The sequence below is a fragment of the Molossus molossus genome, unplaced genomic scaffold (assembly GCF_014108415.1).
Source record: "Molossus molossus isolate mMolMol1 unplaced genomic scaffold, mMolMol1.p scaffold_m16_p_19, whole genome shotgun sequence".
NCBI classification, from domain to species: domain Eukaryota; kingdom Metazoa; phylum Chordata; class Mammalia; order Chiroptera; family Molossidae; genus Molossus; species Molossus molossus.
Window position 1 is genome coordinate 9,902,277 of NW_023425354.1, and position 26,075 is coordinate 9,928,351.

At 41.6% G+C, this 26,075-nt stretch overlaps 1 protein-coding gene across 2 annotated transcripts; it reads right to left on the bottom strand.

Moving 5' to 3' along the window:
• Window positions 1-4,122: 4,122 nt before the first annotated feature.
• PRKAR1A (protein kinase cAMP-dependent type I regulatory subunit alpha) lies at window positions 4,123-24,388 on the bottom strand. Of its 2 annotated transcripts, none has more exons than XM_036268817.1 (11): window positions 24,267-24,388; window positions 20,900-21,088; window positions 13,980-14,150; window positions 12,822-12,913; window positions 12,561-12,622; window positions 11,629-11,675; window positions 10,769-10,927; window positions 9,459-9,519; window positions 8,255-8,376; window positions 7,198-7,279; window positions 4,123-6,590 (listed from the first exon to the last, which is right to left on the bottom strand). In XM_036268817.1, exons 2-11 carry the CDS (start codon window positions 21,074-21,076, stop codon window positions 6,418-6,420), a joined length of 1,146 nt encoding a protein of 381 aa, XP_036124710.1. In that variant the 5' UTR covers window positions 21,077-21,088; window positions 24,267-24,388; the 3' UTR covers window positions 4,123-6,417. The 2 variants fall into 2 exon arrangements, with proteins under 2 accessions (XP_036124710.1, XP_036124709.1); XM_036268816.1 differs by lacking the exon at window positions 24,267-24,388 and adding an exon at window positions 23,860-24,001.
• Between the last annotated feature and the right edge of the window lie 1,687 nt (window positions 24,389-26,075).

A 26,075-nucleotide genomic window follows, 5' to 3' on the forward strand; every position in this document is an offset into this window, starting at 1 on the left:
TGCCTCGCGCCCCTCGCCCAGCATCACGGCTTCATCAAAGCCACGGACCACCTCCTGAGCCGACTGGGAAATCTGGATAAATCTGGGCCCAGGTCAGGCTTGACAGGTTTGGAGCCTTGATCCCGGAGAAGTATTAATTGTTACAGAAAAAATAAAGGACATCGAGTGGACACCTACCTGACTTCCAGATCTTTATTGTATCTACAGGGGAATCCCCGATCCACATAAAACATCTGGCACAGCACAGGCAAACAAAAAATCTAAAACTGGTAACTCAAATTGGCCCAAAGTAGACCTCCCGCTTTCTACTTATATTCCCGTCACTGCGGCCCAATCCGAGGACAGTGATTACCACTGACCGGTCCTCTGAAGTAATTTCTAAGAAACGTTACTACATGAGGTGAAAATAGCAGGGGTCTGCCCAGGATATCAGAAAAGGGATGTTTCAACCTCAAGACTATTTAAATATCCACTGAAATACCACCAAGCATGCCCAAATGAGCCTCCAACAACAGGAGGAATTTCCATGAAGGGCAACAAGGGTGGTCTCGGAGGGGGACGACCCAGGGCTGGGCCCAGCAGGTGCCCGAGGCAGGAGAGAGCCGGGGCCGAGCACTCACCAACCACCACCTTCCCCAAGATCGAGGCACTGTCCCCCCGTCCCAAGCGTAGCTAGGCCACCTGGAGAGGCCGGCACACTAGATGCCCTTCTCCTCCGCGGCTTCTCAAAAAGGGCTATGTCTGAAGTTCCCTTTGCAAACCTCCCTCAAAGGTGGGTGTATCGGGGATTCCGTCTCCCCTGCCTCCTCCTCACTGGCTTGCTGACATCTGAAACTCCTGGAATAGGAGGCTGATTCTTACCCGTAAGTCATGAGTGAAAACACAGGCCAGGAGAGGGTTCATGCTCTAGTGATTAGTCAGCAAGGAAAAACTCCCAAGTACACCAACTCACAGACAAAGGCCACAAGAGCCCAAATATAATACGAGTGTGAGAAGGGTAGAGAATACTGGTCATTAAGAGGGTTGCAAGGGCAAGACGGGAGATGTCATCCAAGACTTTCGCAATGTGTCCAAAGACAACCCCTAACACAAACAACAAGGGCTTTTCTGACCCAGCCTGACCCCCCGCCCGAGCCTGGTCTCCGTCACTGGCACCCCGAGCTCGCACCATGTGAGAGAAGGCACACCCGTTCCCCACCCTCCTGACCACGGTGGAACCCCTACTCCCAATGCACAGAAGAAAATTATGCTGAGATTAACAAAAATCACACAACTCAATGATTTAAATCGATCCCAAAGTGTTCTTCCTACTGTAATACAGAAACCCAACAGAATCTCACCCAATTTATAAAATTGTATTTACTTTAAAAAAAAAAACAACTCAGCTCTTTACTAGAGGAACCTTAATCGGTCTTGTGCAGCCCAGGGCTTCCCACTTCATGAACCGTTTGCCGCGCAGGCCAGTAATCCCTCTCGGAGGCGGGACCAAGGAGTTACACGCGCAACGGAGAGGACTGCTCAAGCCAAGACACTCGAGTCACCCGGTGGCCAGGACTTGAAGGTGGCAAGTGACCCCCGCTGGTTTGCCAACAGAGAGAGAACTGAATTTGACCACAATGTGGAGAGAACCTACATACCTAGTTATTCCCATATCTTAAGCATCCCGTGTTTGCAGTAACAACAAAATCAAGACTCTATCCTTCAACAGAAATAGCAGAAACAAGACTGTCTTAGAGCTATCAAGTTCTCCTAACATGCTCATTCTGGACCATTGTTCAACTTCCCGAGACATGAAACTCCTGCCTCTACATAAAAGCAGTTCTTGTCACCGACAGCGGACTTGAAAGTGGAAGGGAATTCTACCCCCGTCCCTTGGCGGAGAAAGGGCGTTTGGAGGTGGACACTGTATCCTTCCCAAAAGTCAGGAGGACATTTGAAGACTAAAAAATAGGGTTGATTCCCTTCCTTGGGGTAGTTTTATGGTCTAGGGCAGCGGTTCTCAACCTGTGGGTCGCGACCCCTTTGGGGGTCGAAAGACCCTTTCACAGGGGTCGCCTAAGACGTAACAGTAGCAAAATTAGTTATGAAGTAGCAACGAAAATAATTTTATGGTTGGGGGTCACCACCACATGAGGACCTGTATTAAAGGGTGGCGGCATCAGGAAGGTTGAGAAGCACTGGTCTAGGGGAAGTCACCACAAGTTCTAAACTAACGGTCACTGAGCCATTTGCTCCCAGAGGAAATACGAGGGTTCAGGTTCCATTTTTGGCAACCAGTCAACACATAACATTGCTCTGTGTGTTCAGGTGCGTTAAAGAAACCTCAGGATACATGGTTGATTCGTGAACGTTGAACACCAACAGCACTGTCTGTAACTCCTGCCCGAAAGCGGCTTATCTGATACTTATGTTCTCCCTCCGGCACACCACACATCCTGCTTGCCCTCAGAAATGCTGGCCAGCACTTTAGTACTACACTTGGGGGCCACTTTAAATAGTGAAATCACCAACAGAAAGCACAAAAATGCACAAAAAAGGTAGAATTAAACAGACCACGGGAAGGACATCCCATTATAGTACGAGAGCCAAACAAAAGGCAGAGCGCCGCCCGGTTCCCCCTGCCCTGGGCACACCCATCCTGGGAGACTCACCCTTCACCACCTACGTCTGGAGATGACTGAAAGGCTGTGAGCACTGATTCTGGGGGTTACAAATACATCTTAACAAGTAGGCAAATACGCAAAATTCGCAAATACAGTATCGCTGAGCATCAACCGTGACTCACTTGGAGATTAACAAAGATGACAAAAATGCTCTCCATCTAGTGGTGACTGTTAACATCACACCATGAGCTAAATTGGCAGAACTTGCACAAAACGAAAAAATTATCCTCTGGCTGGGGTCAACTCACGATGGAAGAGTCAAGTCACAGCCCTGACTTATGTCAGTAAGCAAATTCTAACTTTATCGATACACAACACTGATTTCTACGTAAAAGTTCCACAGGGTAAGAAGAGAGATTTATGACGCCCCCTTTTAAATTCTTTTTCCAGCCTTTACGAATAACTGTCACGACAGCTACTTGGGGGATGTATTAAATGGTGACCTAGCCACTGCTGCTCAAGGTTGTTTTACAAAAAGGGTTCAGCTACTGTAGTTTGTGGTTGGAGATACAACAGTATTAAGAAAACTGACATGCTACTTCAATTTTAAAATGTTGGTATTTAAGTCATTAAAAAATAATTGCGCATGAGCTGATGTTTTAGAGAATTAAACTATAACCATCAGTTAATCTAGGAACATTTTTTAAAATTTTGTTTTTATTGATTTTAGAGAGGAAGGTGAGGGAGAAACCTGGGTTGGCTGCCCCCTGCACACCCCCGAGGATCGAGCCAGCAACCCAGGCATAGCTCCTGACCAGGAATCAAACCAGCATTTGGTGCACAGGGCAACGCTCAGCAGAGCCACACCAGCTGGGGCAACCTAGAAACATTTTTAGTTGTATTCTGTTGTAATTCTAAAGCTTCCGACACCAGGGAGCTGAGGGAAGGGGTTACTCAATATGGACGAGATGTTACAGAACCGTGCAAATTAAAGGGTGGTCTGCAATACAACCATCTCCACCTCATTGGACATAAAGAAATACTGATATACAATGAGAACAACTTAATTCTCTCACTCCTCAGAAATCTGCCAAGTAGACATGAGAAATAAGACTTTATATATGCAAAATATATAAACATACCTCAATATCTAAGTGTTTATTACATTTAAACCAAAGAGTATGCTGATCCAGAAATAATGTTTCCCTGCTAAGTCTGGGAAAGTTCTAAAGCCAGAGAACCAGTCCTCAATAAAAAGAAAATCTTCAGCTTCTGATTTAATCTTTTCCTTCCACTACTCTGTGAACAGATCTGCTATATCTCAATTACCCTTTAAGCAAGGTTTTCAGATTCATTCTTTGACAAACTAACTTGGGAACCATTAAGATCAAACATATGCCTCTTTCCAAACACTCATCCCGTAATTCACTTTTGATTTTCATTCTTGCCCACCAGGGAGAGAGGGGCAGGGAGAAAAGAAGAAAAGGACAAAGAGAAGAAAAACGGATTCATTTAAGAATTTAAATTATTTAATCTTTTTTTATTACTTGACCTACCGTTAAGACAATCTACAACAAAAAGAATAGAGTATATTAGCACACACAGTATAATCAGACTAGTAACCAGGAAACAATACAAAATGGTCCTTTGGCCATCTATGCTTTCTAGAGCAACAGATCTGAGAAATTCATTTACCAAGCCCAGAAGTGACTTCTAAAGTCCTGATTATCAACTAAGACAAATTACGCCAATCATGATATCTCACATATACTCAGATTGCACAAAGATAAAGCTTTAAATGTGATAATTCTTAAATTTAGACTTAAAATTCCTTAGATTAAAAACTACAAAAGGGAGTAAACAGCAAGCCAAATGATTTAAGAGCAAAACTCATTTAGGAAGCATTATATGTATCTAAATATACACGAACATGAGTATACACATACATGAAACTGCAATTTATGGCATTGTAAATACAGTTTTGGCATTTAAACAAAGATCAAATCAAGCTTTATGCTAATAAGAACATAATTTTTATTTTTAATTTTTTAAATATAAAAAGAGTAGCTAAACACAATGTATAGATCAGAAAATCCTCATTTAATATAGATTATTTTGAAACATAAAAAATTTGTAATAAGGTAGCTTTCTATCCCACACTAAAATGTAAATAAAACCTCTTTCCCAGATTTATACTCCAAACTTAGTAACAACCTAAAAACTGTTCAAATCTATGAAAAAAAATCTACCATGACCAATTTAAATGACCTGGGAAAGGATAGGAGAGGGGATTAATAATCAGAGTCAGTTGCATACAAATGGAAAAATGCTTGCAGTCACTCCCAAATATAACCCTACATTACATATAAATCACAATAAAAATAAAAGTGCCTACATTACAGAACTGTGAGATTTTGTTTTAAAAAAATAACATAATAAAAATAAACTGTTGGGTATCATTGGTGCACATGGAATAATGTAACACATAAGGTTGATAAGGCTGGAAAATACTGAAATACAGTTAAGACTCAAACACAAGCTTACTTTAAAAAAACAAGCACGTCTGCCAGAGAAACAAATGCTAGATGGGACAGCAGCACTTTTCAGCAGGATGGCCTTTTAGACCAGTTTGAAGCAACACAGACACATCCTACCCACCCCTAACCCACCATAAACTCTAGTTTGATGTAAAAAGGAGGGGAAAAGGTCAAACCAAAGTAAAAAACTTCTTCCCAAATCTCTTGCCCCAATGAATTTAGTGGGGCAAAGTTCCCAACAATGAACTCGGTCCAACTGGCGTTTCTCCCTTTAGCAACATCACCTCCATTTTTCGGTTATGATGTTTGCTCCATATATTCTATCTATTCCCAGCAAATCCAATCTCCTGGAATCAGTGTTTAATGAGCATAGGAGATTATCCTGGAGTCATTGAAAGATGTGTACTAACCAAAAGCTCTAAGTTAACAACCAAGAGTGTCGACCTCAAATTCTCACTCTCACGTCAGCATCTGATGATGAATATTTGGCACTGGCTGGATAAAGGTTTATTCAGAATTTGTGAGCTGAGGCAGATGTAGTTAAATCATAATCCATATTTGCACTCTACGATTTTGTTTCCAACTCAAAAGGCAGGTATGGAGAGCCACACCTAAATGTATTTCAGAACCGGAAACAGTAACAAGATATAAGCAATACCAAACAAATTAGCTTTGACAAACAAAAATTCTGATTAAAAAAAAAAAAATTACCATAACAGATCTTACCCTTCTGATAAGTAGCAAAAATGGGCATTTTCCCACCCTTAACCTAGTGTAAATACAGGCAGATATCTTGTCTAAGATTCTTCTATATCCATTTCTCCTAATCCTTAGAGCTTAATGAGAAATCATTTATTCTGTAAAGAAATACAGCAAATATGGCCACAGTCTACAATATGCTTATGATAACTGGGAAATTATGTCACTTAAAAAAAAAAATCTTGCACTGTTACATCATTACTTTGTGGTAATTCATTTGGTGCAGGGATCTGCCCTCACCAAAATGCACGGCACGTACTGCCCAGGTTGAATGCTAACACCGCACAAAGAGAAGCAGTAACAGCAAAGTCTCCATAGAACTCTCTATTTTACTGTGTATCGGCATTCAGTTAATGCTCCAAATTAAAAACGGTGCAATAAAAGCAACTTTAATATAAACAGACAAGAAGCTGCGATGCCAGTGGCCACGTGGTGTTGCAAACAGGGAAAATAAAGCAGTGTGCAAGAGTGAGGCATGGACTGGGGAGGGGAGAGAAGGGAGGCACAGGAGGCAGAGTTCAGACAGACAGTGACACGAAACTGTTGTACTGCTGGATGTTCCGTTTGAGGATATCTGAGCACGGGCCAAGAACACGTTCAAATCTAGGTCGGTCCAGCTTAACGCACTTCAAAGGGCCACGAGCCACCACGGTGGCCGCACGGGGACGATTCATCAGTAGTGCTATTTCACCTGGAGAAGGAAGAAACAGGAATAAGAGGAGGCTAGCTTCTATGGGAAACATTTTCTCAGAGGTATGCTTCTGGGAAAGAGAAAACATATATGTATTTCTCTTAATAACCTAGTACAGGCCACATCTGTACTTAAAAAACCAACTGATAGATCAGACGATCAATAACTTCATTATTAACTGAGTAAAGGTCAAAATCTCACACTAGTTCTCTGAAAGGCAAATAAGATTGCAATTAAAAAATAAAATTCAGCCCTGGCCGGTTTGGCACAGCGGTTGGAGCGTCGGCCTGCGGTACTGAGAGACCCGGGTTCGGTTCCCGCTAAGGGCATGTACCTCGGTTGCAGTTTGTCCCCGGCCCTGGTTGGTCGTGCGGGTGGCAGCCACTCGATGTGTCCCTTCACATCGATGTTTCTCTCTCTCTCTCTTCCTCTCTCTCCCTCACGCTCTATCTGAACAAAAAATGGAAAAATGTCCTCGGGTGAGGATAAAAAAATAAAATAAAATAAAATAAAATTCAGAAGAAAAGACAAATCATGAGACTGCAATGTCACACCTTTAAAGGTGACTTAAAGAAACTTTGTATTTATTGCAAGGAATTCTACATACCAAAATAATCAGAAGGCCCCAATCTTCCAACTTCAACAAACTCTTCCTTTTCTGACCTACGTTGTAGCACAGCAGCTGACCCCTATAAGAAAAGCACCAAAAAGCCAAACAAATACTTTCAAATGTAGGGTGGCATTTTGATAAAATATGCAATTTTTGCTACTCTGGGGGGAAAAAAAGGATTGCACAGTTATTTCAAATCCTCTGTGTTCATATGATAAAAGCTGACTTAAAAGAGTAACTGGATGAGCTTAATTCCTATTTACCCAGCAGCACACTAGTATAGGAGGCCCTTCTCATCAAGCTAAGGTACTTGGGTAACTTGAAGGGTTCACACAGGTTAGCAAGCTTGGGGTGGGGGGGCAGAATCCAAGCTTGCTACCTATTTTCATAGCTAAATTTCATAGGAATAACACACCAATTCATTCAGTGTCCACGGCTGCTTTCGCACTATGACAATCAAGTTGAGTCTTCATGACAGAAACTCTAAGGCTCACAAAGCTAAAGCACTTACCATATGGCCCTTCACAGAAAGAGTCCCTTGATCCCCCCCCACACACACACTACATCCCCAGATTAAATAAAACCAAATAGCATCTACTGAGCACATTTATAGAAAATCTGCCTTTTGGATCTAATTGTCAGTCAAGAGTATCTGCTATATATTTCATGGACTATGAAGATATAAAACAGTAACTTTTAGCATTGAAACCCTTGCCTTTGATCCTTGGTTGCCAAATAGCTCAAACACATGATTTTAATAAAAATGGTGCAGAACCTTTAGAGTTTGTTATGCTAAATAGTTTGTTTGGTCGCATAAGTAGGATTAATTTCAGTAGGTCAGAATTTGGCTATTACTTCATGAATAACCCTTCTAAATTCTGACTCAAATACATTTCAAATGTGGTGGTCTGACAGAAAACCAACAACAGCGTTTCAAAGTAAAAGGTAATTTTTAAGTAAAACCGTCAGGTATTCTGAAATCTCAGGGTGTGAATCAGAACGACCCTGTCTCCGAGAGTGCCCACCTCCCTCAGTGTCAGTGCAGAGCTCTCACCTCCAGAATAATGAAGAACTCATCCCCTGGCTCTCCCTGCACCACGATCTTCTGCCCGTCTTCAAACTGGACCGGTTCCAGTGCATCGGCTACCGTGAGACGTTCCCACTTGTCCAAAGATTCTGAAAAGCAAGAATCAAAAGAATTTCTCCACATTATTTGGTGTTGCTAAAAATTTCAAAACAAAAAATATAAAGAAAATCAACCACAGAACCATGCCTATTCAATTATTTGAGTAGCATCTCAGATTAAACATAGAGTGTGTCTTCAATTACCTCTAGTCTCAGCAAGACCCTCCTGTTACTCACAGATACCCCTACAGCCTTACTTCAGCAACCCAGTGGCCAGGTTAATTTAGACCAACTACCCAATGGTAAAGAAATAAAAAATGTAATCATTACATATTCCTAAAAGCTTCCACCAATGCAAATCAAACCTGCAATTACAGACCCCAAAAGAGTGTCCCTCTACATTATTCCAGAGGTTCATAGAAATAATTTCTCTATTTAAGTCCTCAGTTGCATTAATTTATCAAACAAGTAAGAACTAGAAAATAGTTTCGCCTTTGGAAAAAAAGTTAACACCCAACATACTAAGCAAATGTAACCATTTCAGAGAGGACAAATTAGAGGGGGGAAATCAACTGACTGTAACATAAGAAGAGAAGACATCTCCCTTACAAACACTGCCATTTACCTTCTCTGTGAAGAACAGGCTCAACAATACATACACATAGCTCCAAAATGTCAACAAAACTTCCAGCATTTTTTCACAGAAAGCAAATGACACCTCATCTTTCTAGAGGAAATGCACTCTTGGAAATACTCACTTTCCTTAACCAATAAACTCACTGATGGAGTAAAAGACATAAGTCACAGGAGGAATGACTGTAAATGTCCACAGTCAGGACACCTTTAGCCTTTCTGTCTCTCTCTCCAGGAGAAGATGAGTAGCACATTAATTCCAGAAAGCCTTCCCTGATTCAATAATTTCGAATGGAGAGGTTTGGCACATACTAGTAAATTAAACACACTTTGAAATCACTTCTAACTTAGTCAAACTTGAACTCTGTATTCCATGTTTTACATTACTATTGGCAAAAACAGAACTGACAACTACAGTTTTTATGAAATACAACAAATTCTGTTTAAGTACTGCTAACACTTCAGTTTAATAATTCTCCATACAATCTTTCAAAACTCACCTAAAATAGACACTTTACTAAGAAACTCCTCATACATCTTCCGCTTTCTCAGAGTGCTTCCCTAAAAAAAAAAAAAAAAAAGTAATAAACATGATATGTCAAAAAAAAATGTGTAATTGCCAAATAATGCTGTGGAACAATAAATATTAAGTTTCAAGTAAATTAAAAAAGAGAAAGAAATCGCAGCTTATTGCTGCTGCTTCTTGATACATGATTATTTTTCTTCGTGTTGAAGCTGGTAAGCCCCTCTCCCTCTTTAGCTCAACAAAAAGCTCTTGGCAACTTGTCCCTAAAAGGAACACCAAGTAAATGGCCAAAGACAGTTCCTCACACCACCAATTAGTGACAAGCAAAAAAAGCAAATGATCAATTCTCAAAAACAAAAACAAAAAAACCCAACCAATATATGTGACTATAGCGGAATATATTTCCAGTTCAGGGTCTTTCCCCATAACCCCACCCTCCACGGAAGAAAATAAACTGCTACCACTTACAGCCCATCCACCCCAAAAACTGCCATAGCCCCAAACTTAACCAAGTTATCTTATCTGCAAAGTTTGTTAATTATATGTAGGGGGGGAAGGGGGAACACATAGTCCCCTATAATAGACATTCCTTACACAATAGCCTTGGCAATTTATGTACTTATAAATATTGACATACATACATACATATCCATCCCCCTAATACAGAAAATTTTCAAAGTATATCTAACTGTACATAGTCAATAGCCAGACAGGCACTACACAGATTTAGAAAACCATTCAAGATGACTAATGCCATCAGTTGGGACTTAAACATCCAAAGATACTCCATAACTTTGTTACAAAGTTCTCAAAAAGTCTGACAATGTCAGCAGAATGTTCCAATGATTTTATTATTTTGTTTATTCCTTTAGTGAGCAGGAACATGACATCTGCATTACCGATAACCCACTTTCAGTTTAGGAAAGCTAATTACTTCAAAATGTCCTTAAAAAAAACACTATGCACTTAGAAGCAGCACCTATCAGACTATCTGTGATGTGTAAAGATTAGGTAAGTAAAGATGTGCCTATCAGCAAATAGAGTTCCAAACATGCACTGACCATTATGTATATACATTTGTTTCCCATGTTATTCCTGGCCAAATTTTTGTTCTAAAAGATCACTGTCTCAAATGGTACAATGAATAATGCTATAGTGAGCTTAATGCAAAGCATTCAATCATTAAAAGTAACATTCTCATTTTAATTTGGTGATATTATTCCATTTAAACATTAGTTACATAGACAGGTAATCTAAATCACACTCCAAAAACCATGGTATTACCATAAGGATTCTTCTATAGCTGTCTCGGTCAATACCCCACAATTTCACATTTGTCTTAGCTTTGACAGTGGCTGCTCGAGGTGTTCCATAAATCAAAGCAAGTTCTCCAAAACTTCCTCCTTCCCCAACACTGGTTGCCCATTCATTGTTGACATAGACCTAAAATGCAAATGACAAAGAATTATTTTTTCTACATACACAAACACCAAAGTATTAAAAACCCACAAACCTTTTTCAGGGGTCAGAATCCTGAACTTTGTTTTAAAATAGGATACACTATGTTTTCAGTATACAGCATAGCAAAATACTTAATTTCTAACAACGAGGTAAGTTCAGAGTGTCTGTAATTTACCTGGTTTAATCGTAAGTAAAGGTACTCTGTACTGATGATCAGGGCAAAAAGGTGAACTAGCATTAATAAAAACCATACATATTACAGAGTAGTGTGCTAAGCACTGTACTAAGAGGTATCTTACTTGCCTAAGGCACTGAATTTTCTAATAATCCTATGAGAACAATGCCATTAGTATTCCCATTTCGTTTGTAAACAAAATTTACAGATCAAGAAAGTTGTACCACATCTCATAACTAATGACTGGGTCCAGAATCTCCCTTACACTCATCTTACTCCAGCACCCAGCACGGCTTAACCATCACTCCAGCAAAAGTTCTGAACTGCATGTCTATCTAAGGAAAATTATCTTTAAAAAGTTTCTCTGTCATTAAAATATTTGGCAAAGGTACTGACGGAATTTGGCATACAGGGCTCTAACAGCCCTTCAAAAACTCTCAGAAGCAATATATAGCAATACATTGACTCTTAAGATTATCAACATATTTTTGCTCTTATTAAATCTTACATCCATCTCTCCTTGATCAATCACATAGAAGTTATCCCCTTCATCACCTAGAGGAGAGAAGAGTAAAAAAATTAGAAGAATTTTACAAATTATAAAAACACAAAAGAAACTATCAAATTAATGTAAAATAATAAACTTATTTATAGTGCTGCTATTAGAGAAAACTGTATGTTATAAATTAACACAATTTTTCAGGGGAAAAAAGTCCAGCAATATATTTTTAAAATCATAAAATTGATCAAATTTTCAGTCATCTCATGATAGAAAAAACCTCTAAAAAACAACTTAAAAAGCAACCATATATGTGTACAAAAACATTAACTGCCTATCATTCTATACCAACAACAAAACAAGCACCAAACCAAATACTAAGTAACAAAACATCAGATTATCACAAATGGGAAAATACATGGATTATAAAGACCCATGAAAAGATCGAGAGTAGGTAAGAAAGGCAAAGGAGATGGAGCGACTCAAAAGATTAGATCCATGTTAGTATATGTGGGCAAAAAAAGTAAGAATCAATGAAGGTATAAAATCTCATGAATAGATGAGCTACATGACGAAGAATATAGTTTTGCTTACTATCTACTTTATTTTATTTTACAAGTGGTTAGTAATATAAAGGATATATGAGATGCATGAGATATGTAATTCTGAAATTTCATACATTCAAATTAAAATGCAGAAATACCCTTTAACAGTTACTATAAATAAAATTGTATCAGGTGGTAGGGAAATATTAGTCCCTTAGGGAAAGTGTGCCTTTTAGCTCAGCTGATTTTAATTCTCAAAAGAAACAGAAAAATTCAGTAGTGTAACACAAGGAAATTGGCTAGCTAAAAGAGGAAAACAAACTTCAATATTAAAAAATCCTAGCCTCATCTCCTCCCCCAGAATAATACTGCACGCCACAAAGCACCAGCCCTTACCTTGCTGAATAACAGTCTCTCCAGCAATAAAGGAAAGTGGAAACATGGCATCAAAAATGTCACTGCAAGGGACAAAAGGCCTCGTATTACATTTCATGTACCTCTTCTATGGATTTCAAATATTAACCTTAAAATTCAAGCGCCTATATTTTCAGCAGGGATTGTCATCAGGTGAGCAATGAGCATTAAAATGTGCAACAATGATGACTAGTTTGGGACCACAGTTGTACAGGAAAACTGTAACGAAGAACTTGTACGTACCTTCTCTCATTATCATCAAGATGTGAAAACAGCACATTCTTTTCAATGGCCTTGGCTAAAGCAGCCATTGTCTTGTAATCTTTTGGTATGACCTAGAAAAAGAACAGGTCAAATGACGATTGCATAAACCAAAAACATTTCATGCTTGCAACCCGCATGTCAATAAAATGACAAGCTACATTATGGTATTTAAACAAGACTGCTTTGAGTTAAATATTTTCACCATAACACACATATACTACCTTTGATCAACAAAGTACTCAACAAATATTGACTCATTAATCCCCTTGCCTACAGCCAGACTGGTATTTAAAGGCTGGTATTTGGTTCCCAGTGACCAACTAAAGAAACAAACCAAAAAACACCTTGACCAAGGTCACTATTCTAAGGCAAAATGAACGTTATAGTCATTATTTATTTATTTTTTTAATTTTTTATCCTCACCCGAGGACATTTTTGCATTTATCTTCAGATAAGAGCAGGAGGGGGGGAGAACATCGATGTGAGAGAAACACATCAACTGGTTGTCACCCACACGACCCCAACCAGGTCCAGGGATAAACTGCAACCGAGGTACGTGCCCTTAGTGGGAATCAAACCCGAAACTCTCTGGTCCACAGGTCGACGCTCTAATCGCTGAGCCTAACCGGCCAGGGCTATGACAGTAATTTTTTAAACTGTGATTGTGTACTATTAGTTCCACAAGCCTCTTGCCAGGAAAATTCTCTTCCCCCTTCAAGCTAATAGTATAACCTGAAATGGCAGCTGGCTTTTAAGGAAGACTCAATTAGGATGAAGCTTATGCGGTAAAAGGTTAAAAGCCACAACATGAACTAAAGGATGTCAAAAAATTAACACCATGATTCAAGAGAAAAAGTAGTACCACCTCCTTCTACTGCAAGACAACATCAGGGAAAAGAAAGCTCCCAAAATGCAATTATTCACTGTTTTATAATGACTCTTAGTCACTGTCTCTGATGCATGTTATCCCAGAAATCTATTCCCCAGTACCCAAGAACTATACAGGATGGAGCACAATCTACCATACTTGTGGTTTACTATTCAAAACCATGCACACATTCATCAAAGGAAACTAGAAAACTACCATGTGGGTCCTGAAATCACTGCCCCAAATATTGAGACCTCAAAACTACCTACCTTTCTAACATATGATGCAGCATCTTCCTCCGTGTAGACTTCAGCACTGATAGCACCTCGTCGCCTCCGGCCTTTAACCACTGGGTTGGGTGGAGGAGGAGAGATTTCATCCTCCCTTGAATCTCCACGAGTGTTTGCTTTCTGCATATTCTGAATCTGTTTGGCCTCCTCCTGAAAAAAATTATACATTTATATATATATATTTATTTATATTTTTATCCTCACTCGACATTTTTCCATCTTTTTTTTGTTCAAGTAGAGTGGGAGGGAGAGAGAGGGAGAGAGAGAGAGAGAGAAACATCGACGTGAAAGGGACACATCGAGTGGCTGCCACCCACACAACCAACCAGGGCTGAGGACAAACTGCAACCGAGGTACGTGCCCTTAGCAGGAACCGAACCTGGGTCTCTCTGGACCTTAGGCCGACTCTCTAATCGCTGAGCCAAACCGGCAAGGGCAAAATTATACATTTATAAAATGCGACCTTTCAGGATGTCAAGTCGGTATTCTCATATTTCAGTAAGTTACTTCAAATCTCTTCCTCTATTCCCAATGTAAAAGTTAAGGGGAAAAAACCAATTCCAAACGGGAAAAAAATGCACTAGAGTTTGAAAAGAAATATTCTGAAAGGACTGTTTCTCAGATAATAAATGATTAATTAACAAAAGCCATCAGTACAAGGACACATAACATGCAAGTAAAAAATCAGACACTCGCTCTGGCCGGTTTGGCTCAGCGGTTACAGCATCGGCCTGCGGTCCTGAGAGGCCCAGGTTCGGTTCCCGCTGGGGGCACGTACCTCGGTTGCAGTTTGTCCCCGGCCCTGGTCGGTTGTGCGGGTGGCAGCCACTCGATGTGTTCCTTTCACATCGATGTTTCTCTCTCTCTCTCTCTGTTCCTCTCTCTCCCTCCCACTCTACCTGAACAAAAAAATGGGAGAGTGTTCTCGGGTGAGGATTAAAAAAAAAAAAAATCAGACACTCATTATAATAACACTGACATGGATTTGTCACACACACACAACAGCAATAAACTGCAAAACAAAATCCTGGGGAATTAGGTTTTTAGAATGTTATTGCAGATAGCAGGAGACTTTCCCCTCTCCCCAAAAGAAATGTACTCAGGAACAGCAAAGTGATCCAAGAATGTCTAGATTACTGAGTTACTTCATACATTCAATAAGCATTCTCTAGATCTGCACGGCAAGTGTAAGTTAGGCAAGAGAAATATAAAAACCAACAGAGGAGGGTCCTGAGCCCATGGAATTCATTTCTAACTGGAGTCTCAGAAAAAAAAACAAGTAATAAAATGATGTGATGGTAGTCCTGGCCCGTTTGGCTCAACAGTTAGAGCGTCGGCCCGCGGACCAGAGAGTCCTGGGTTCGGTTCCCACTAAGGGCGGCACGTACCTCGGTTGCAGTCTGTCCCCGGCCCTGGTTGGAGTCGTGTGGGTGGCAGCTACTCGATGTGTCTCTCTCACGTCAATGTTTCTCTCTCTCTCTTCCTCCTTATCTCCCTCCCACTCTATCTGAAGATACATGCAAAAATATCCTCAGGTAAGGATGAAAAAAAAAAAGATGTGATGAAACCAAGAATTTAAATTAGATCAGCTCTAACAATCTCCCAGTAGAGCTACAAGCATTCTTTATTATCACCAGTGTTTATACTTGAAGTTAAATTTTTAAAAAGTTTACCTTTTAAAAAATCTTGTTAAACTAATTCATATAAAAACTGAGATGAACTATTTAACATTCTTATTTATCAAACCTAGAGCCTTAAAAAGAAATTCCTCAGGTCTGCAGCAAAGAATGAGTTTATTATTATGCCTGATATAAACTGAGAATGAAAAAACAAGAATGTGTTATCCACTATTTTTTCATTGGACTCATTCTCTATTATTTTTGTATACCATCTTTCAAATTCAAAATGAAATTATTAGCATTTACTGATTTCAGAAAATTTTTTGATAAAAATGAAATTGAGATGCCTACTTTTCTGTTTTCTTGTATGGTACTTGGCCCTGATTTTGGCATCAAGACAAATGTGAGATATATAAACTCAACAAAAAAGTCCAGAACAATGACCACCAAGGTAGTAATAATGTTCATTTCTATTAGCAGAATTATGCCTTATTTTTATATTTTCTTTTTTGGAGGGATGGGGTTTATTTTTCTCATTTCTCTGGATTTTCTAATCTCAACTAAGAAAACACAAAATAGGAATAACATATAACAAAGATTTAATTCATTCGTATATTTGATTACAAATGTGTTTACTTCTTAACCAAATAACCCAGTCACTCTATTGCTATAAATTTATTCTAAGATATGCATATATGTGAAATGACATATATAAAGTTATTTATTGTACCATTGTTTTTAGTAGTAAAACACTGGAAACAACCAAATGGTCACTAATGGAATGATTTTACATAAATTATAGTACATCAACACAATGAAATACCACACATGTGTTTGAAAAGAATAAGCAGCTCTTTTACATATGAATTTGTCTATTAATGTCCACATGCCTATGGAACAATGGCTGCATTCAAGGAAGACAACAGAGAGAAGACTTTTTATTGTTACACCCTTTTGTACCTGCAGAATTTTGAATCACGCAAATATGTAACCAATTGTTTAAAAATACATTTTTTGAAAACTCATTTCATTTTCATTCTGGTAACTGCAATAACCAGTAAGGTTTTCCAATTCCCTATTAACACAGAACTATAAAACTCAAGTCTCCCCAAAGTTTAAAGTTTAAGAGTATAAATAAAAGCACAAATTCCACCCCTTAAATTTGTCACTGGAATTTTACAAAAACTTCACAAATAACATCTCATTTGCAATTGTAGTCTAACTGAATTTTAAAGATAATTTTGAGGTACCAAAAGCATTTTGATTTTAACCATGTTTCATGGGTTCTCATCTTTAATAGCAATCAGATACAACCGAATCTTGATGACTCAGAGCCATTATCACAATCGATTTCTAATTATCCTTGTTCCTGCTATTGTCATTCTGTCGGTCTCTTGGAGCTTCACTTTTTTCATATATTAAAACAACACTCCCCACTCCCCAATACTCCCAGACTACTTACTGGTTAATACCATTACATTCTACTGTTTTATGATCATATTCTGTCCCGACCACTTAACGTTTTCACAATTGTTTGTTCCTTCCTTCCCTTGCCAGTCCATTCTTCCCTGTAGGTAAAGCAGCCACCCCACTGACTCGGGGCTTGACCCTATGACTTGCTTTGATATGTCATACCACGTCCGCTTGTATGGTCTGGCTCTGCCCCCTCGAGCTTCTGCCCCCTCTCTGCCTTGAAAGCAGCATACTCTAATAATGGCTGCTTCTTCCACTCAGCCCCAGAGTAAGACATGTGGAATCAAGAAGACAAGATGTGCTGAGCCCAGGAAGAGCTGCATATGACGGAGAAATAGAAAAGGTTGTTTGTATAAACCACTAAAATTTGAGGGTTATATTGCTGCTGCAACAAAAACTATTACACTGTATAATCATAACCAAGTGACTTAATCACTTAGTTTTACCGGCTACCTCTGTAAAATGGTGATAATCACCTACCTCACACATCTGAAATGAGCATGTATATATGTAAAGTGCTTGACATAGTATTTGGCACACAGGAGACACTCAATGGTCATAGCTATTAAAATTCCTCTGATCAGCGTCGGCCTGCGGTCTGGAGAGACCCGGGTTCGGTTCCCGCTAAGGGCACGTACTTCGGTTGCAGTTTGTCCCCGGCCCTGGTTGGTCGTGCGGGTGGCAGCCACTCGATGTGTCCCTTCACGTCGATGTTTCTCTCTCTCTGTTCCCCTCTCTCCCTCCCACTCTACCTGAACAAAAAATGGAAAAATGTCCTCGGGTGAGGATAAAAATAAATAAATAAATAAATAAAATAAAATAAAATAAAATTCCTCTGATCAGGCAGGCAAGGTTCCAATATGTACATAAAAGGGGACTCAAATTCCAGATGATGGTCTGAAGTAAAACACAGAAGCTTTCGATGGACCGTCTGTGCAAGTTTTTGGCGCACTGAATAGTTGAGGTTTCCAGAAACATGATCCTTAGTTAACAATGGGAAGATTTTCAGACATATAAACCTAACACCCAATGTATACAATAATTGATCTGTTATAAAATTTAAAATATACTTACTTAAATGTCCTGGCTAAAGAAATGTATGCAAGTGAACAAAGACCCTTGCATTAGAGGAAAAGTTTATTAAGCTGCAACCTTCATTAAGAGGTAAAGAAGCCAACATATATTAAATCTAAAAATCACATCAGCAAAGAAACTAATAGTGATTTTTGTGCCTTCCCCCTTGATAGTGCTTAATCAGTGCTATGGTGTGTACAGGCTGTGAAACTAGCACCACACATTCGACACCCTATAAAAATACGTAATGTCTCACCAACTTCACCCCTCATTTGATGGTTTCTATTGATGTACAAAGAAAAGAGGAATCACACTTTACAGTGACCCATTTCAGAACCAGATCTCCAGGAATGCACTTTACTGCAAAACAGAAACACCCATTCGCAGCCTGGCTCTAAAGTATTTCACTATTTGAAAACAGCTTTAAAAAGAGAAAAGCATGCCCTGGCGGTGGCTCAGTTGGCTGGAGCGCCATCCCATACACCAAAAGGTTCCAGGTTTGATTCCTGGTCAGAACACATACCTAGGTTTCGGGTTCAATCCCCGGTCAAGGCACATACAGGAAGCAACCAACTGATGTTTCTCTCTCACATTGACGTCTCCCTCTCTCTTTCCCTCTCCCTCACTCTCCAAAACAAAAAATCAATAAAAATATATCTTCAAGTGAAGATTTAAAAAAACCAGCCCGTGCCCTGGCCGGTTTGGCTCAGCGGTTAGAGTGTCCGCCTGTGGTCCAGAGAGACCTGGGTTTTGTTCCCGCTAAGGGCACATACCTCGGTTGCAGTTTGTCCCCAGCCCTGGTTGGTGGTGCGGGTGGCAGCCACTCGATGTGTCCTTTTCACAGCAATGTTTCTCTCTCTCTTCCTCTCTCTCCCTCCCATTCTACCTGAACAAAAAAATGGGAAAATGTCCTCAGGTGAGGAGGAAAAAAAAAAAACCAGCCCGGCCGGTGTAAAGGTCACCGGTTCAATTCCCAGTCAGGGCATATACCCAGGTTGTGGGCCCAACGCCCAGTGAGGGTCATGCAGGAGGCTGCCAATAGATGTTCTCTCTCACTGATGTTTCTATCTCTCTCTCCCTCTCTAAAAAGAAAAAAAAATTAATAAAGAAAAAAAAAAAAACAACAGACTTTCTACTACAATTCTAATTCATAGGGACTGTTGTTATTTTTAATTGTTCTAAATATGGTACTAAACACCACCTTTTACAAACAGTTTTTGGTTTTTTTTTGCATTTTATCTTGAGATATAGAGTGGGAGGGAGAGAAGGAGAAAGAGAGAGATAGAAACATCAATGTGATAGAGACACATCAAGTGGTTGCCCACCCGCACGACCCCAACCGGGGCCAGGGACAAAGTGCAACTGAGGCACATGCCCTTAGCGGGAACCGAACCTGGGTCTCTCAGGTTCCCGGGCTGATACTCTAACCGCTGAGCCAAATAGGCCAGGGCAACAAACAGCTTTTAAGAAAACAGTAGAAGATGCCTGCGCACTGAACCACCCAAACATTTTTAAAATCTTAATGTAAACAGATTCTTTTTTTTTTAATCTTACCCGACGACATTTTTCCATTTTTTGTTCAGATGAGGGGGGGGGAGAGAGAAACATCGATGTGAAAGGGATACATCGAGTGGCTGCCTACCGCACAACCCAACCAGGACTGGGGACAAACTGCAACCAAGGTACGTGCCCTTAGCGGAAACCGAACCCGTGTCTCTCTAGACCGCAGGTCGAAGTTCTAATAGACGCTCTAACCACTGAGCAAACCAGCCAGGGCTAAACAGATTCTTTTACTAACAAATTATGCTAATTAAGAAACTGTCCAAATCAATGGGATATATTACAAATATTTCCATTATACAATTTAGATAATAATCATATACCTAAGATGCCTCTTAATTTGTTCATAATCATTATCAAGCATATCAAAACTTCAAAATGCATAACCTGTAAATTTATCTCACAAATTTACAGCAGCAAATCAAACTACTCAAAACATTTAGCAATCCAAACTTTCTCATTCATCATTTCTTGAGGGAAATGATTAAAGCATTGTCTTTGATGCAAAATTATCATTTTGCTTAGGGATTATGCTTTGGTCACAGGTATACACACAGTGAGGATGAAAAACAAAGAATAAAATCTAGTTTAACTTTTTTAAAGAGGAAATGAATCTTGACCAAAACTGCAAATAAAATACAATTTTGGCAACCATCAACCTTGATCTCTGCTCCAGACAAATTCATCTGAGACATATTCTATAAAAAAATGGACTTCACTAATTCTTAAGTTCTGCTACATCATCACAAGCTAGACTCCAAAGTTTCATTACCTTGGTTTTAAAAAGTGGGATAAGGCTTATTAAGTTTACTTGCTTTGCCGAGGAAGAGAAAAACATGAACTGCTTTCAAGTACTTTAGAATTCCTCATTCTCATCAACTGTCTCTAGCCAGTTATTTTATTTAGCCAGTTTTCTGTATTAATTAAAATAGTAACAAGCTTGGAAACCCTATGCCAAATAAACAGCACACAGGTTTGTTTTCTGATAAAGCCCACTGATTGCAAAGTTAAAAATTACAAATGCCTTAACTGCATTTCTCTTTTGAAATTCTATTTTAGACTTATTTGGTCAGAATTCCTTTTCTTCCAAAAGATACAAATTGGCGACATTCTACAGCATGACATGTAACAATTGTCAGGGTCATCTCATCATCTCCCCACATTTATTTTTACCTTCTCCAACCTCTCGAAGTATTCCCTGAGGAATGCCATGGGTCTCTCGGGTCGAGCAGTGCACAACTGCACAATGGAATCCTTCAGCAGGGCCTGAATGTTGTGCTTCTGCACGTAGAGCTCACATTCCCGGAGGCTACGCTCCTCCTCAGTGGCCGCAGAGCTGCCAGATGCCATGGTTCTCGTTTTCTACAAGGCGAAAAACATACATATGCTGTGTAAACTATAAAGAGCAAATGTCAGTTTGGCCTCTAACTTAACATATTCATTAGGACTGATTCACAGGGGTTTTTTTTCTCCTTCTCCCTAAGTACATTTCTTATTTAAGGAAGGAGGGAGCTAATGGATAAGATGTGTAGAGAAATAGCATTCTTCCAAAGAAGTGTTTCATTGGGCTTCTGCTACAGGTTCTAGACTCTTCAGGTAGCAACAGAAAGAGGCCATAACCTCAGCTCCAGGGAAGAAGTTATGAGCCACTATCCCCTGCTGAGGAGTCAGGCCCTAAGGGAATTTCATTCAGTTCTCCCCCTGCAAAAAAAAAATCATGATGACGTGGGTAGTGGGTAAATGGTAAACAGGACAGAGAATTACAAAGGCACACAAATAGGCTCTAAGTAAAAGCAAGTAAGCACAATGAACAGCTGACATTCCCTATGGAAACTCCTATCCCAAGGGTCTGTCCTAATGTCACCCAGCAAACCACTGGGGCAAAGGATCTGATTAGCCAACTACTAGTGTAATAAAAAAAAATTTAAAAGAACCCCAGATGAGTTTCATAAGCAAACTTTTATTCCAAATTCTTTTACCAAATTCCAGCCCTAAATGATAACACATTTAAACCCATTGGTAAGAGGGAATATCCTTAATAGAAAAAAGAAAAAAATCTTACCAAGTAAACTATAAAAGATTTGGACAGGAAAATGTCAAAACATTTTCTTTATCTGGTCAGGAAAATATTAAAATACATTAAATTTTAAATTTACATGAAAATTCAATAAATAAATTGCATTTAAAGGATTTTAGAGGATTCAGACGATCTCAATGTGAAGTAAAATAGAGCTATAACAGGCAGCTAACCCTACTTTGGAATTAAAAGCTTAGTAATTTAACAAGAGTCATAAACTGGTTTCCTTCTAATTCCGAATTACTAAATAATTAAGATTAGAAGATAAGTGGTCTGCTCTGAAAATAAAATCAATACTAATCAGACTTCTCCAAATATAATACACACAAAACTAATGAGATAAAACTGTACGTGTAAAAGCAGAAAGAAATACTAGAATAAAGAGCTGAAGTGCTACACTCTTATTCGTGTTGCTTTGGCAACTTTCCTACGGGTCAATAAAAAGCAGACTAATTATTAGACTGAGAAAAAGTATGCAGCTCCCTGACAACATACATTAAAGGCCCAAGATAAAGAATCAAGCTGCTACTTTAGAAATAAAGTTAAAAAAAAAAAAGATAATTTTCTTGAGGATGGATTTATATCACTTTTTCAGGTCAATCATTTGAACTGAGAATACCCTTCAGCAGAATTTTATGCACTTCTGATAATACCGAAGGCTACCAAGAACAATGATAAATCAGGTAATTTATGCTTCAAAACATTCAGACATTTTTTTCAGGAATATCAATACAGGTATTCAACTGACCAAAGAAATCATTCAAAGATTAAAGAGAACTGGGTCTAAGGCATGAAACCGCTTTTTGTGGGAAACAAAGTAATGTATTAAAAAGACAGAAAGCAGACGCTGGTAATAAGGTAGCGCATTAACCAAAATGCCCCAAGATAATGTAGTCACCACGTGAACCCCTGAATATCTGAATTTCATGGCCTTACTATTTCTAATCGAACATACTTAGATTGATTCTGTACTTGTACTTAGTCTGAAGAGCCCAACAATTTAACTTCTCCCTCCAAAAATTATTTACTGTCTTAAATGGTTCCCTGCATTGTCTCTACACTCAGGTTCTTTCGTTTGGACACCCAGTTTCAAAGGGGATGACAGGCTAGGAAATATTTCGGACGCTTGGAGAAGCTCTTGCTGATTCAGGCTGCACCCCCTCGGACCCCGGAGCCGGCTGGAGAAAGTGCTAGCTCCCTTCCCTCTGCTGAAAAGACCGGTCCTCTGGGGATCGCTCGAGTCCTTAGGTCGTTTGGCACCACACCTACACAGAGCTGCAGAGGTTAATAGGAAACGCGTATTTTCGAGAGAAAGGGCAGGAGAGTGCCCTTCACTGCACTTAGGCCACAGTCCTGGCCACGAAGTGAAGAGAGGCGGCAGATCCTTCATCCCGCTCTAGTCGGAGGCCACCGTGGTGGCGAGGCGGCCGCGGGGGGGGGGGGGGGCGGGAAAGGGAGGGAGGTGAAAGGGGACAAAAGGAAATTTAGAAGCCAGGCTAAAATCGTGAGGTGGGGGGGTGGGGGGGTGCTCCTGGCAAGGAGGAAAAGCTGGAGAAAACCGGGAGACAGTAAGGAGGAAAAGAACTACCGGGTCCCCGAGATCAGCCAGAAACGCCGATGCCGGTAAAAACCGCGCTGTTGTCCTTCAGGAAACGAGGGAAGGCCAGGGTGGAGGCCGCGGCGCGCGGGGGCGGCGGCAGCGGGGCGCGAGGGAGGCGCAGGGCCGGTGAAGGCCGCGGAGGGCCGGGGGCCTGGGCAAGGCGAGTGGGGGGAGCGCGCGGCCGGGGGTGGGGGGCGGGGCGGCCGGGCAGCCCGGCCCCGGAGCGGACGTTCCCGCGGCCGGCGGCCCCGGAGCTGCAGCACTGGGGTCGGAGACGCGGCCCCGGGCGTGAGGCCTGCGGGAAGGTGCCCGCCTGGGCCGGGGAGGGGCAGGGGGTGCGGCCGTCCCCCTGCAGGTCGCTCCCCGTGACGCCATCTTGGATCGGTCCAGCGCCCCCAGACGGGCGGCGGGGCGGCGAAGCTCGCCGCCCCGGGGCCCCTCGCCGACCGCACTCACCTGGGGACGGCAGGAGGCGAGCGCCGGACTGCGGCTGCGAGTCTGCGACCTGCTGAGCTCTCTCCGCGCTTCCCTCCCAGCCCGGATCCACTCTGCGATAGCGGCTCCGCGGCGGCTCCACCGGAAACGACCCGGCCGCAGCCAATCACCGCTCGGCTGCTGACGTCAATGCGCCTCGCTCTGGCCAGAGCCGTCGCCTTGACAACCGTAAAGGCGCAGCGGCCCCACTTTTTCTGCCGCCCCTCCCTGAAGGACCCCGGCCCTTCCTCACCCTCGAATCGTCCTCCTTCTACTCTTCTTGCCATCTTACCTCCTCCTATCCGCAGCCCTTCCTAACTCCCGCCTCCTCTCCTTTTCCCACTCTTTCCGGCCCGCCGCTCTCCTCCTGTTCACCTGGCCCTCCTTACCTGCTCCCCTCTGGATGCCTCGGGTCCCCTTTCCTCTTCCTTCCGCGCTTCACTCCCTCTCCGCGAGGCTTTCGGGGCTCCCTTCTCTCCTCCTCTTCTCTCTCTCCTCCCCACTCTCACTCCGGTCTCCCGCGCCGCCTCGGCCTTTTCTCCCTCCACTCACCCCCACCCCCAACCCCCGGCCCACGTGGGCGTCTCGGATGACAGGTGGGCGACTCCGCCCCGTGGCCCCTGCAGGGGGAGCACGCGGGGCCCTGGCGGGTAGATTCGTGCGGTTTCCAGGCCCGGAGGAGGCGGTGGCCCCCGCGGATGTGCGGCAGCTGCACCGCAGGCCGAGCGCGAGCGGATGCCCGGGATGCGCACGCCCGACCGCGCATCCTGTGCCCCGCCAGTGCGTGCGGGCCTCCGGGCCCCGGCCCGCCATCCGGTCCAGGAAACCTGAGCCCTGCCTAGTGTCTGCTTGGCAGATCGGGCTGCTCTCCCCTCCGGGGGTGCTGTCGTCAGTGGAGGCCACACCGTCCCCATGGGCACAAGACACTGGAAAGGATTTTGTCAGGGTCCAAGATTGGCCGGAGTCCTTCTAGAACCTGAAATACCCCCCATCATCACGCCCAAGCCTGCATGGTGAGAAGAACAAAGCGTGCAGATTGGCACAAACGTTCTGTGACCACACAGACAATCTCAGCTCTCCGCAAAAACTGCACTAATGGAGGATGATTGGGGGAGGAGGAATGATTTGACTCCTTTTGCCACTTATTTTTCTATCAGAGTATCTGCCCGTGGAGGAAGGGCGAACAGGGGACAGTTTCAGGTATATACAGTCGGTACATGAATACAGAAGGCCCTTGAGGTACACATATCCTTGTGTCTGACTGGTACCTGTACTAGCATGGTATATGGCTCAAGGACTGTATGTGCAAATATAATGGATTTGAAACGTAATACATAAACTATCTCGCTAATATCTTTATATTACTCCAAGTTGAAATGGTAATATTTTGAATCTATTAGGTTCAATATGATTAAAATTAACTGCACCTTTCCCTTTGCTTTTTTAATGTAGCTGTTAGAAAACTTTAATTGCATATATGGCTGGTTATACTTCTGTTGGACAGCACTGATCTGGGAGGCCAACTGCTCCCCTAACTCCACACGGCTATAATAAGAGTCCTGCTCGTCCGGATATTTTATTTAGTTATGATTCTCCCCTGCTTTCTGATGCAGGAAGCATAGAAACATCAGAAAAACCGATTATGCCTATAGGGGGGCACTTGTAAGAGGGACATTCCTCCCCCCACAACCCCATACCCCCCACATGTAGACCATTGGCCTTTCGCCAAGGGTAGGCGGAATGGGGGATTAAAGACAGAACCTCAGTCATATAGGATTTCACCCTTGTCAGTACAAAGAAGAGCTAATAAACTGAACCCTGAGCTGGCAAGCAGGAGAGGGAATTCGATAGCATTGAGCAGGCCTGGTCCTGTTCTGAGAAGAAAACAGTTTGGTCAGATAAATCTGAGTTTGGTTTTAGGCTCTGCCATCTCCGGTAATTGACTTAATCTCCATGAGCCTCAGTTTCCTCAATCTTAAAAGGATAAGCAGGGCTGTGTTACAATTAACTAGTCAGGAAAATAATGGCCAACACGTACATAGCACTTACTATGTTGCTGGCACTGTTCTAAGTGCTTCACACATAATAATTAATTTAATCCTCATAATAACTGTGACGTAGGCATTATCATTACTGTTATTGTTGCAGAAGGAAAAGGAGGCATGGAAGAGTTGTGACGTGCCCAAGGCTGCACAGGC

Excerpts from the sequence above, each read along its gene's own strand:
- PRKAR1A (XM_036268817.1), bottom strand. The coding sequence starts at position 21,076 with ATGGCATCTGGCAGCTCTGCGGCCACTGAGGAGGAGCGTAGCCTCCGG. Across the intron at positions 9,520-10,768 it reads GCTATAGAAGAATCCTTATG|GGAAGCACTCTGAGAAAGCG; the intron begins GTAATACCATGG and ends TTTTTTTTTTAG. Across the intron at positions 7,280-8,254 it reads AGTTCTTCATTATTCTGGAG|GGGTCAGCTGCTGTGCTACA; the intron begins GTGAGAGCTCTG and ends CTTTTCTTATAG.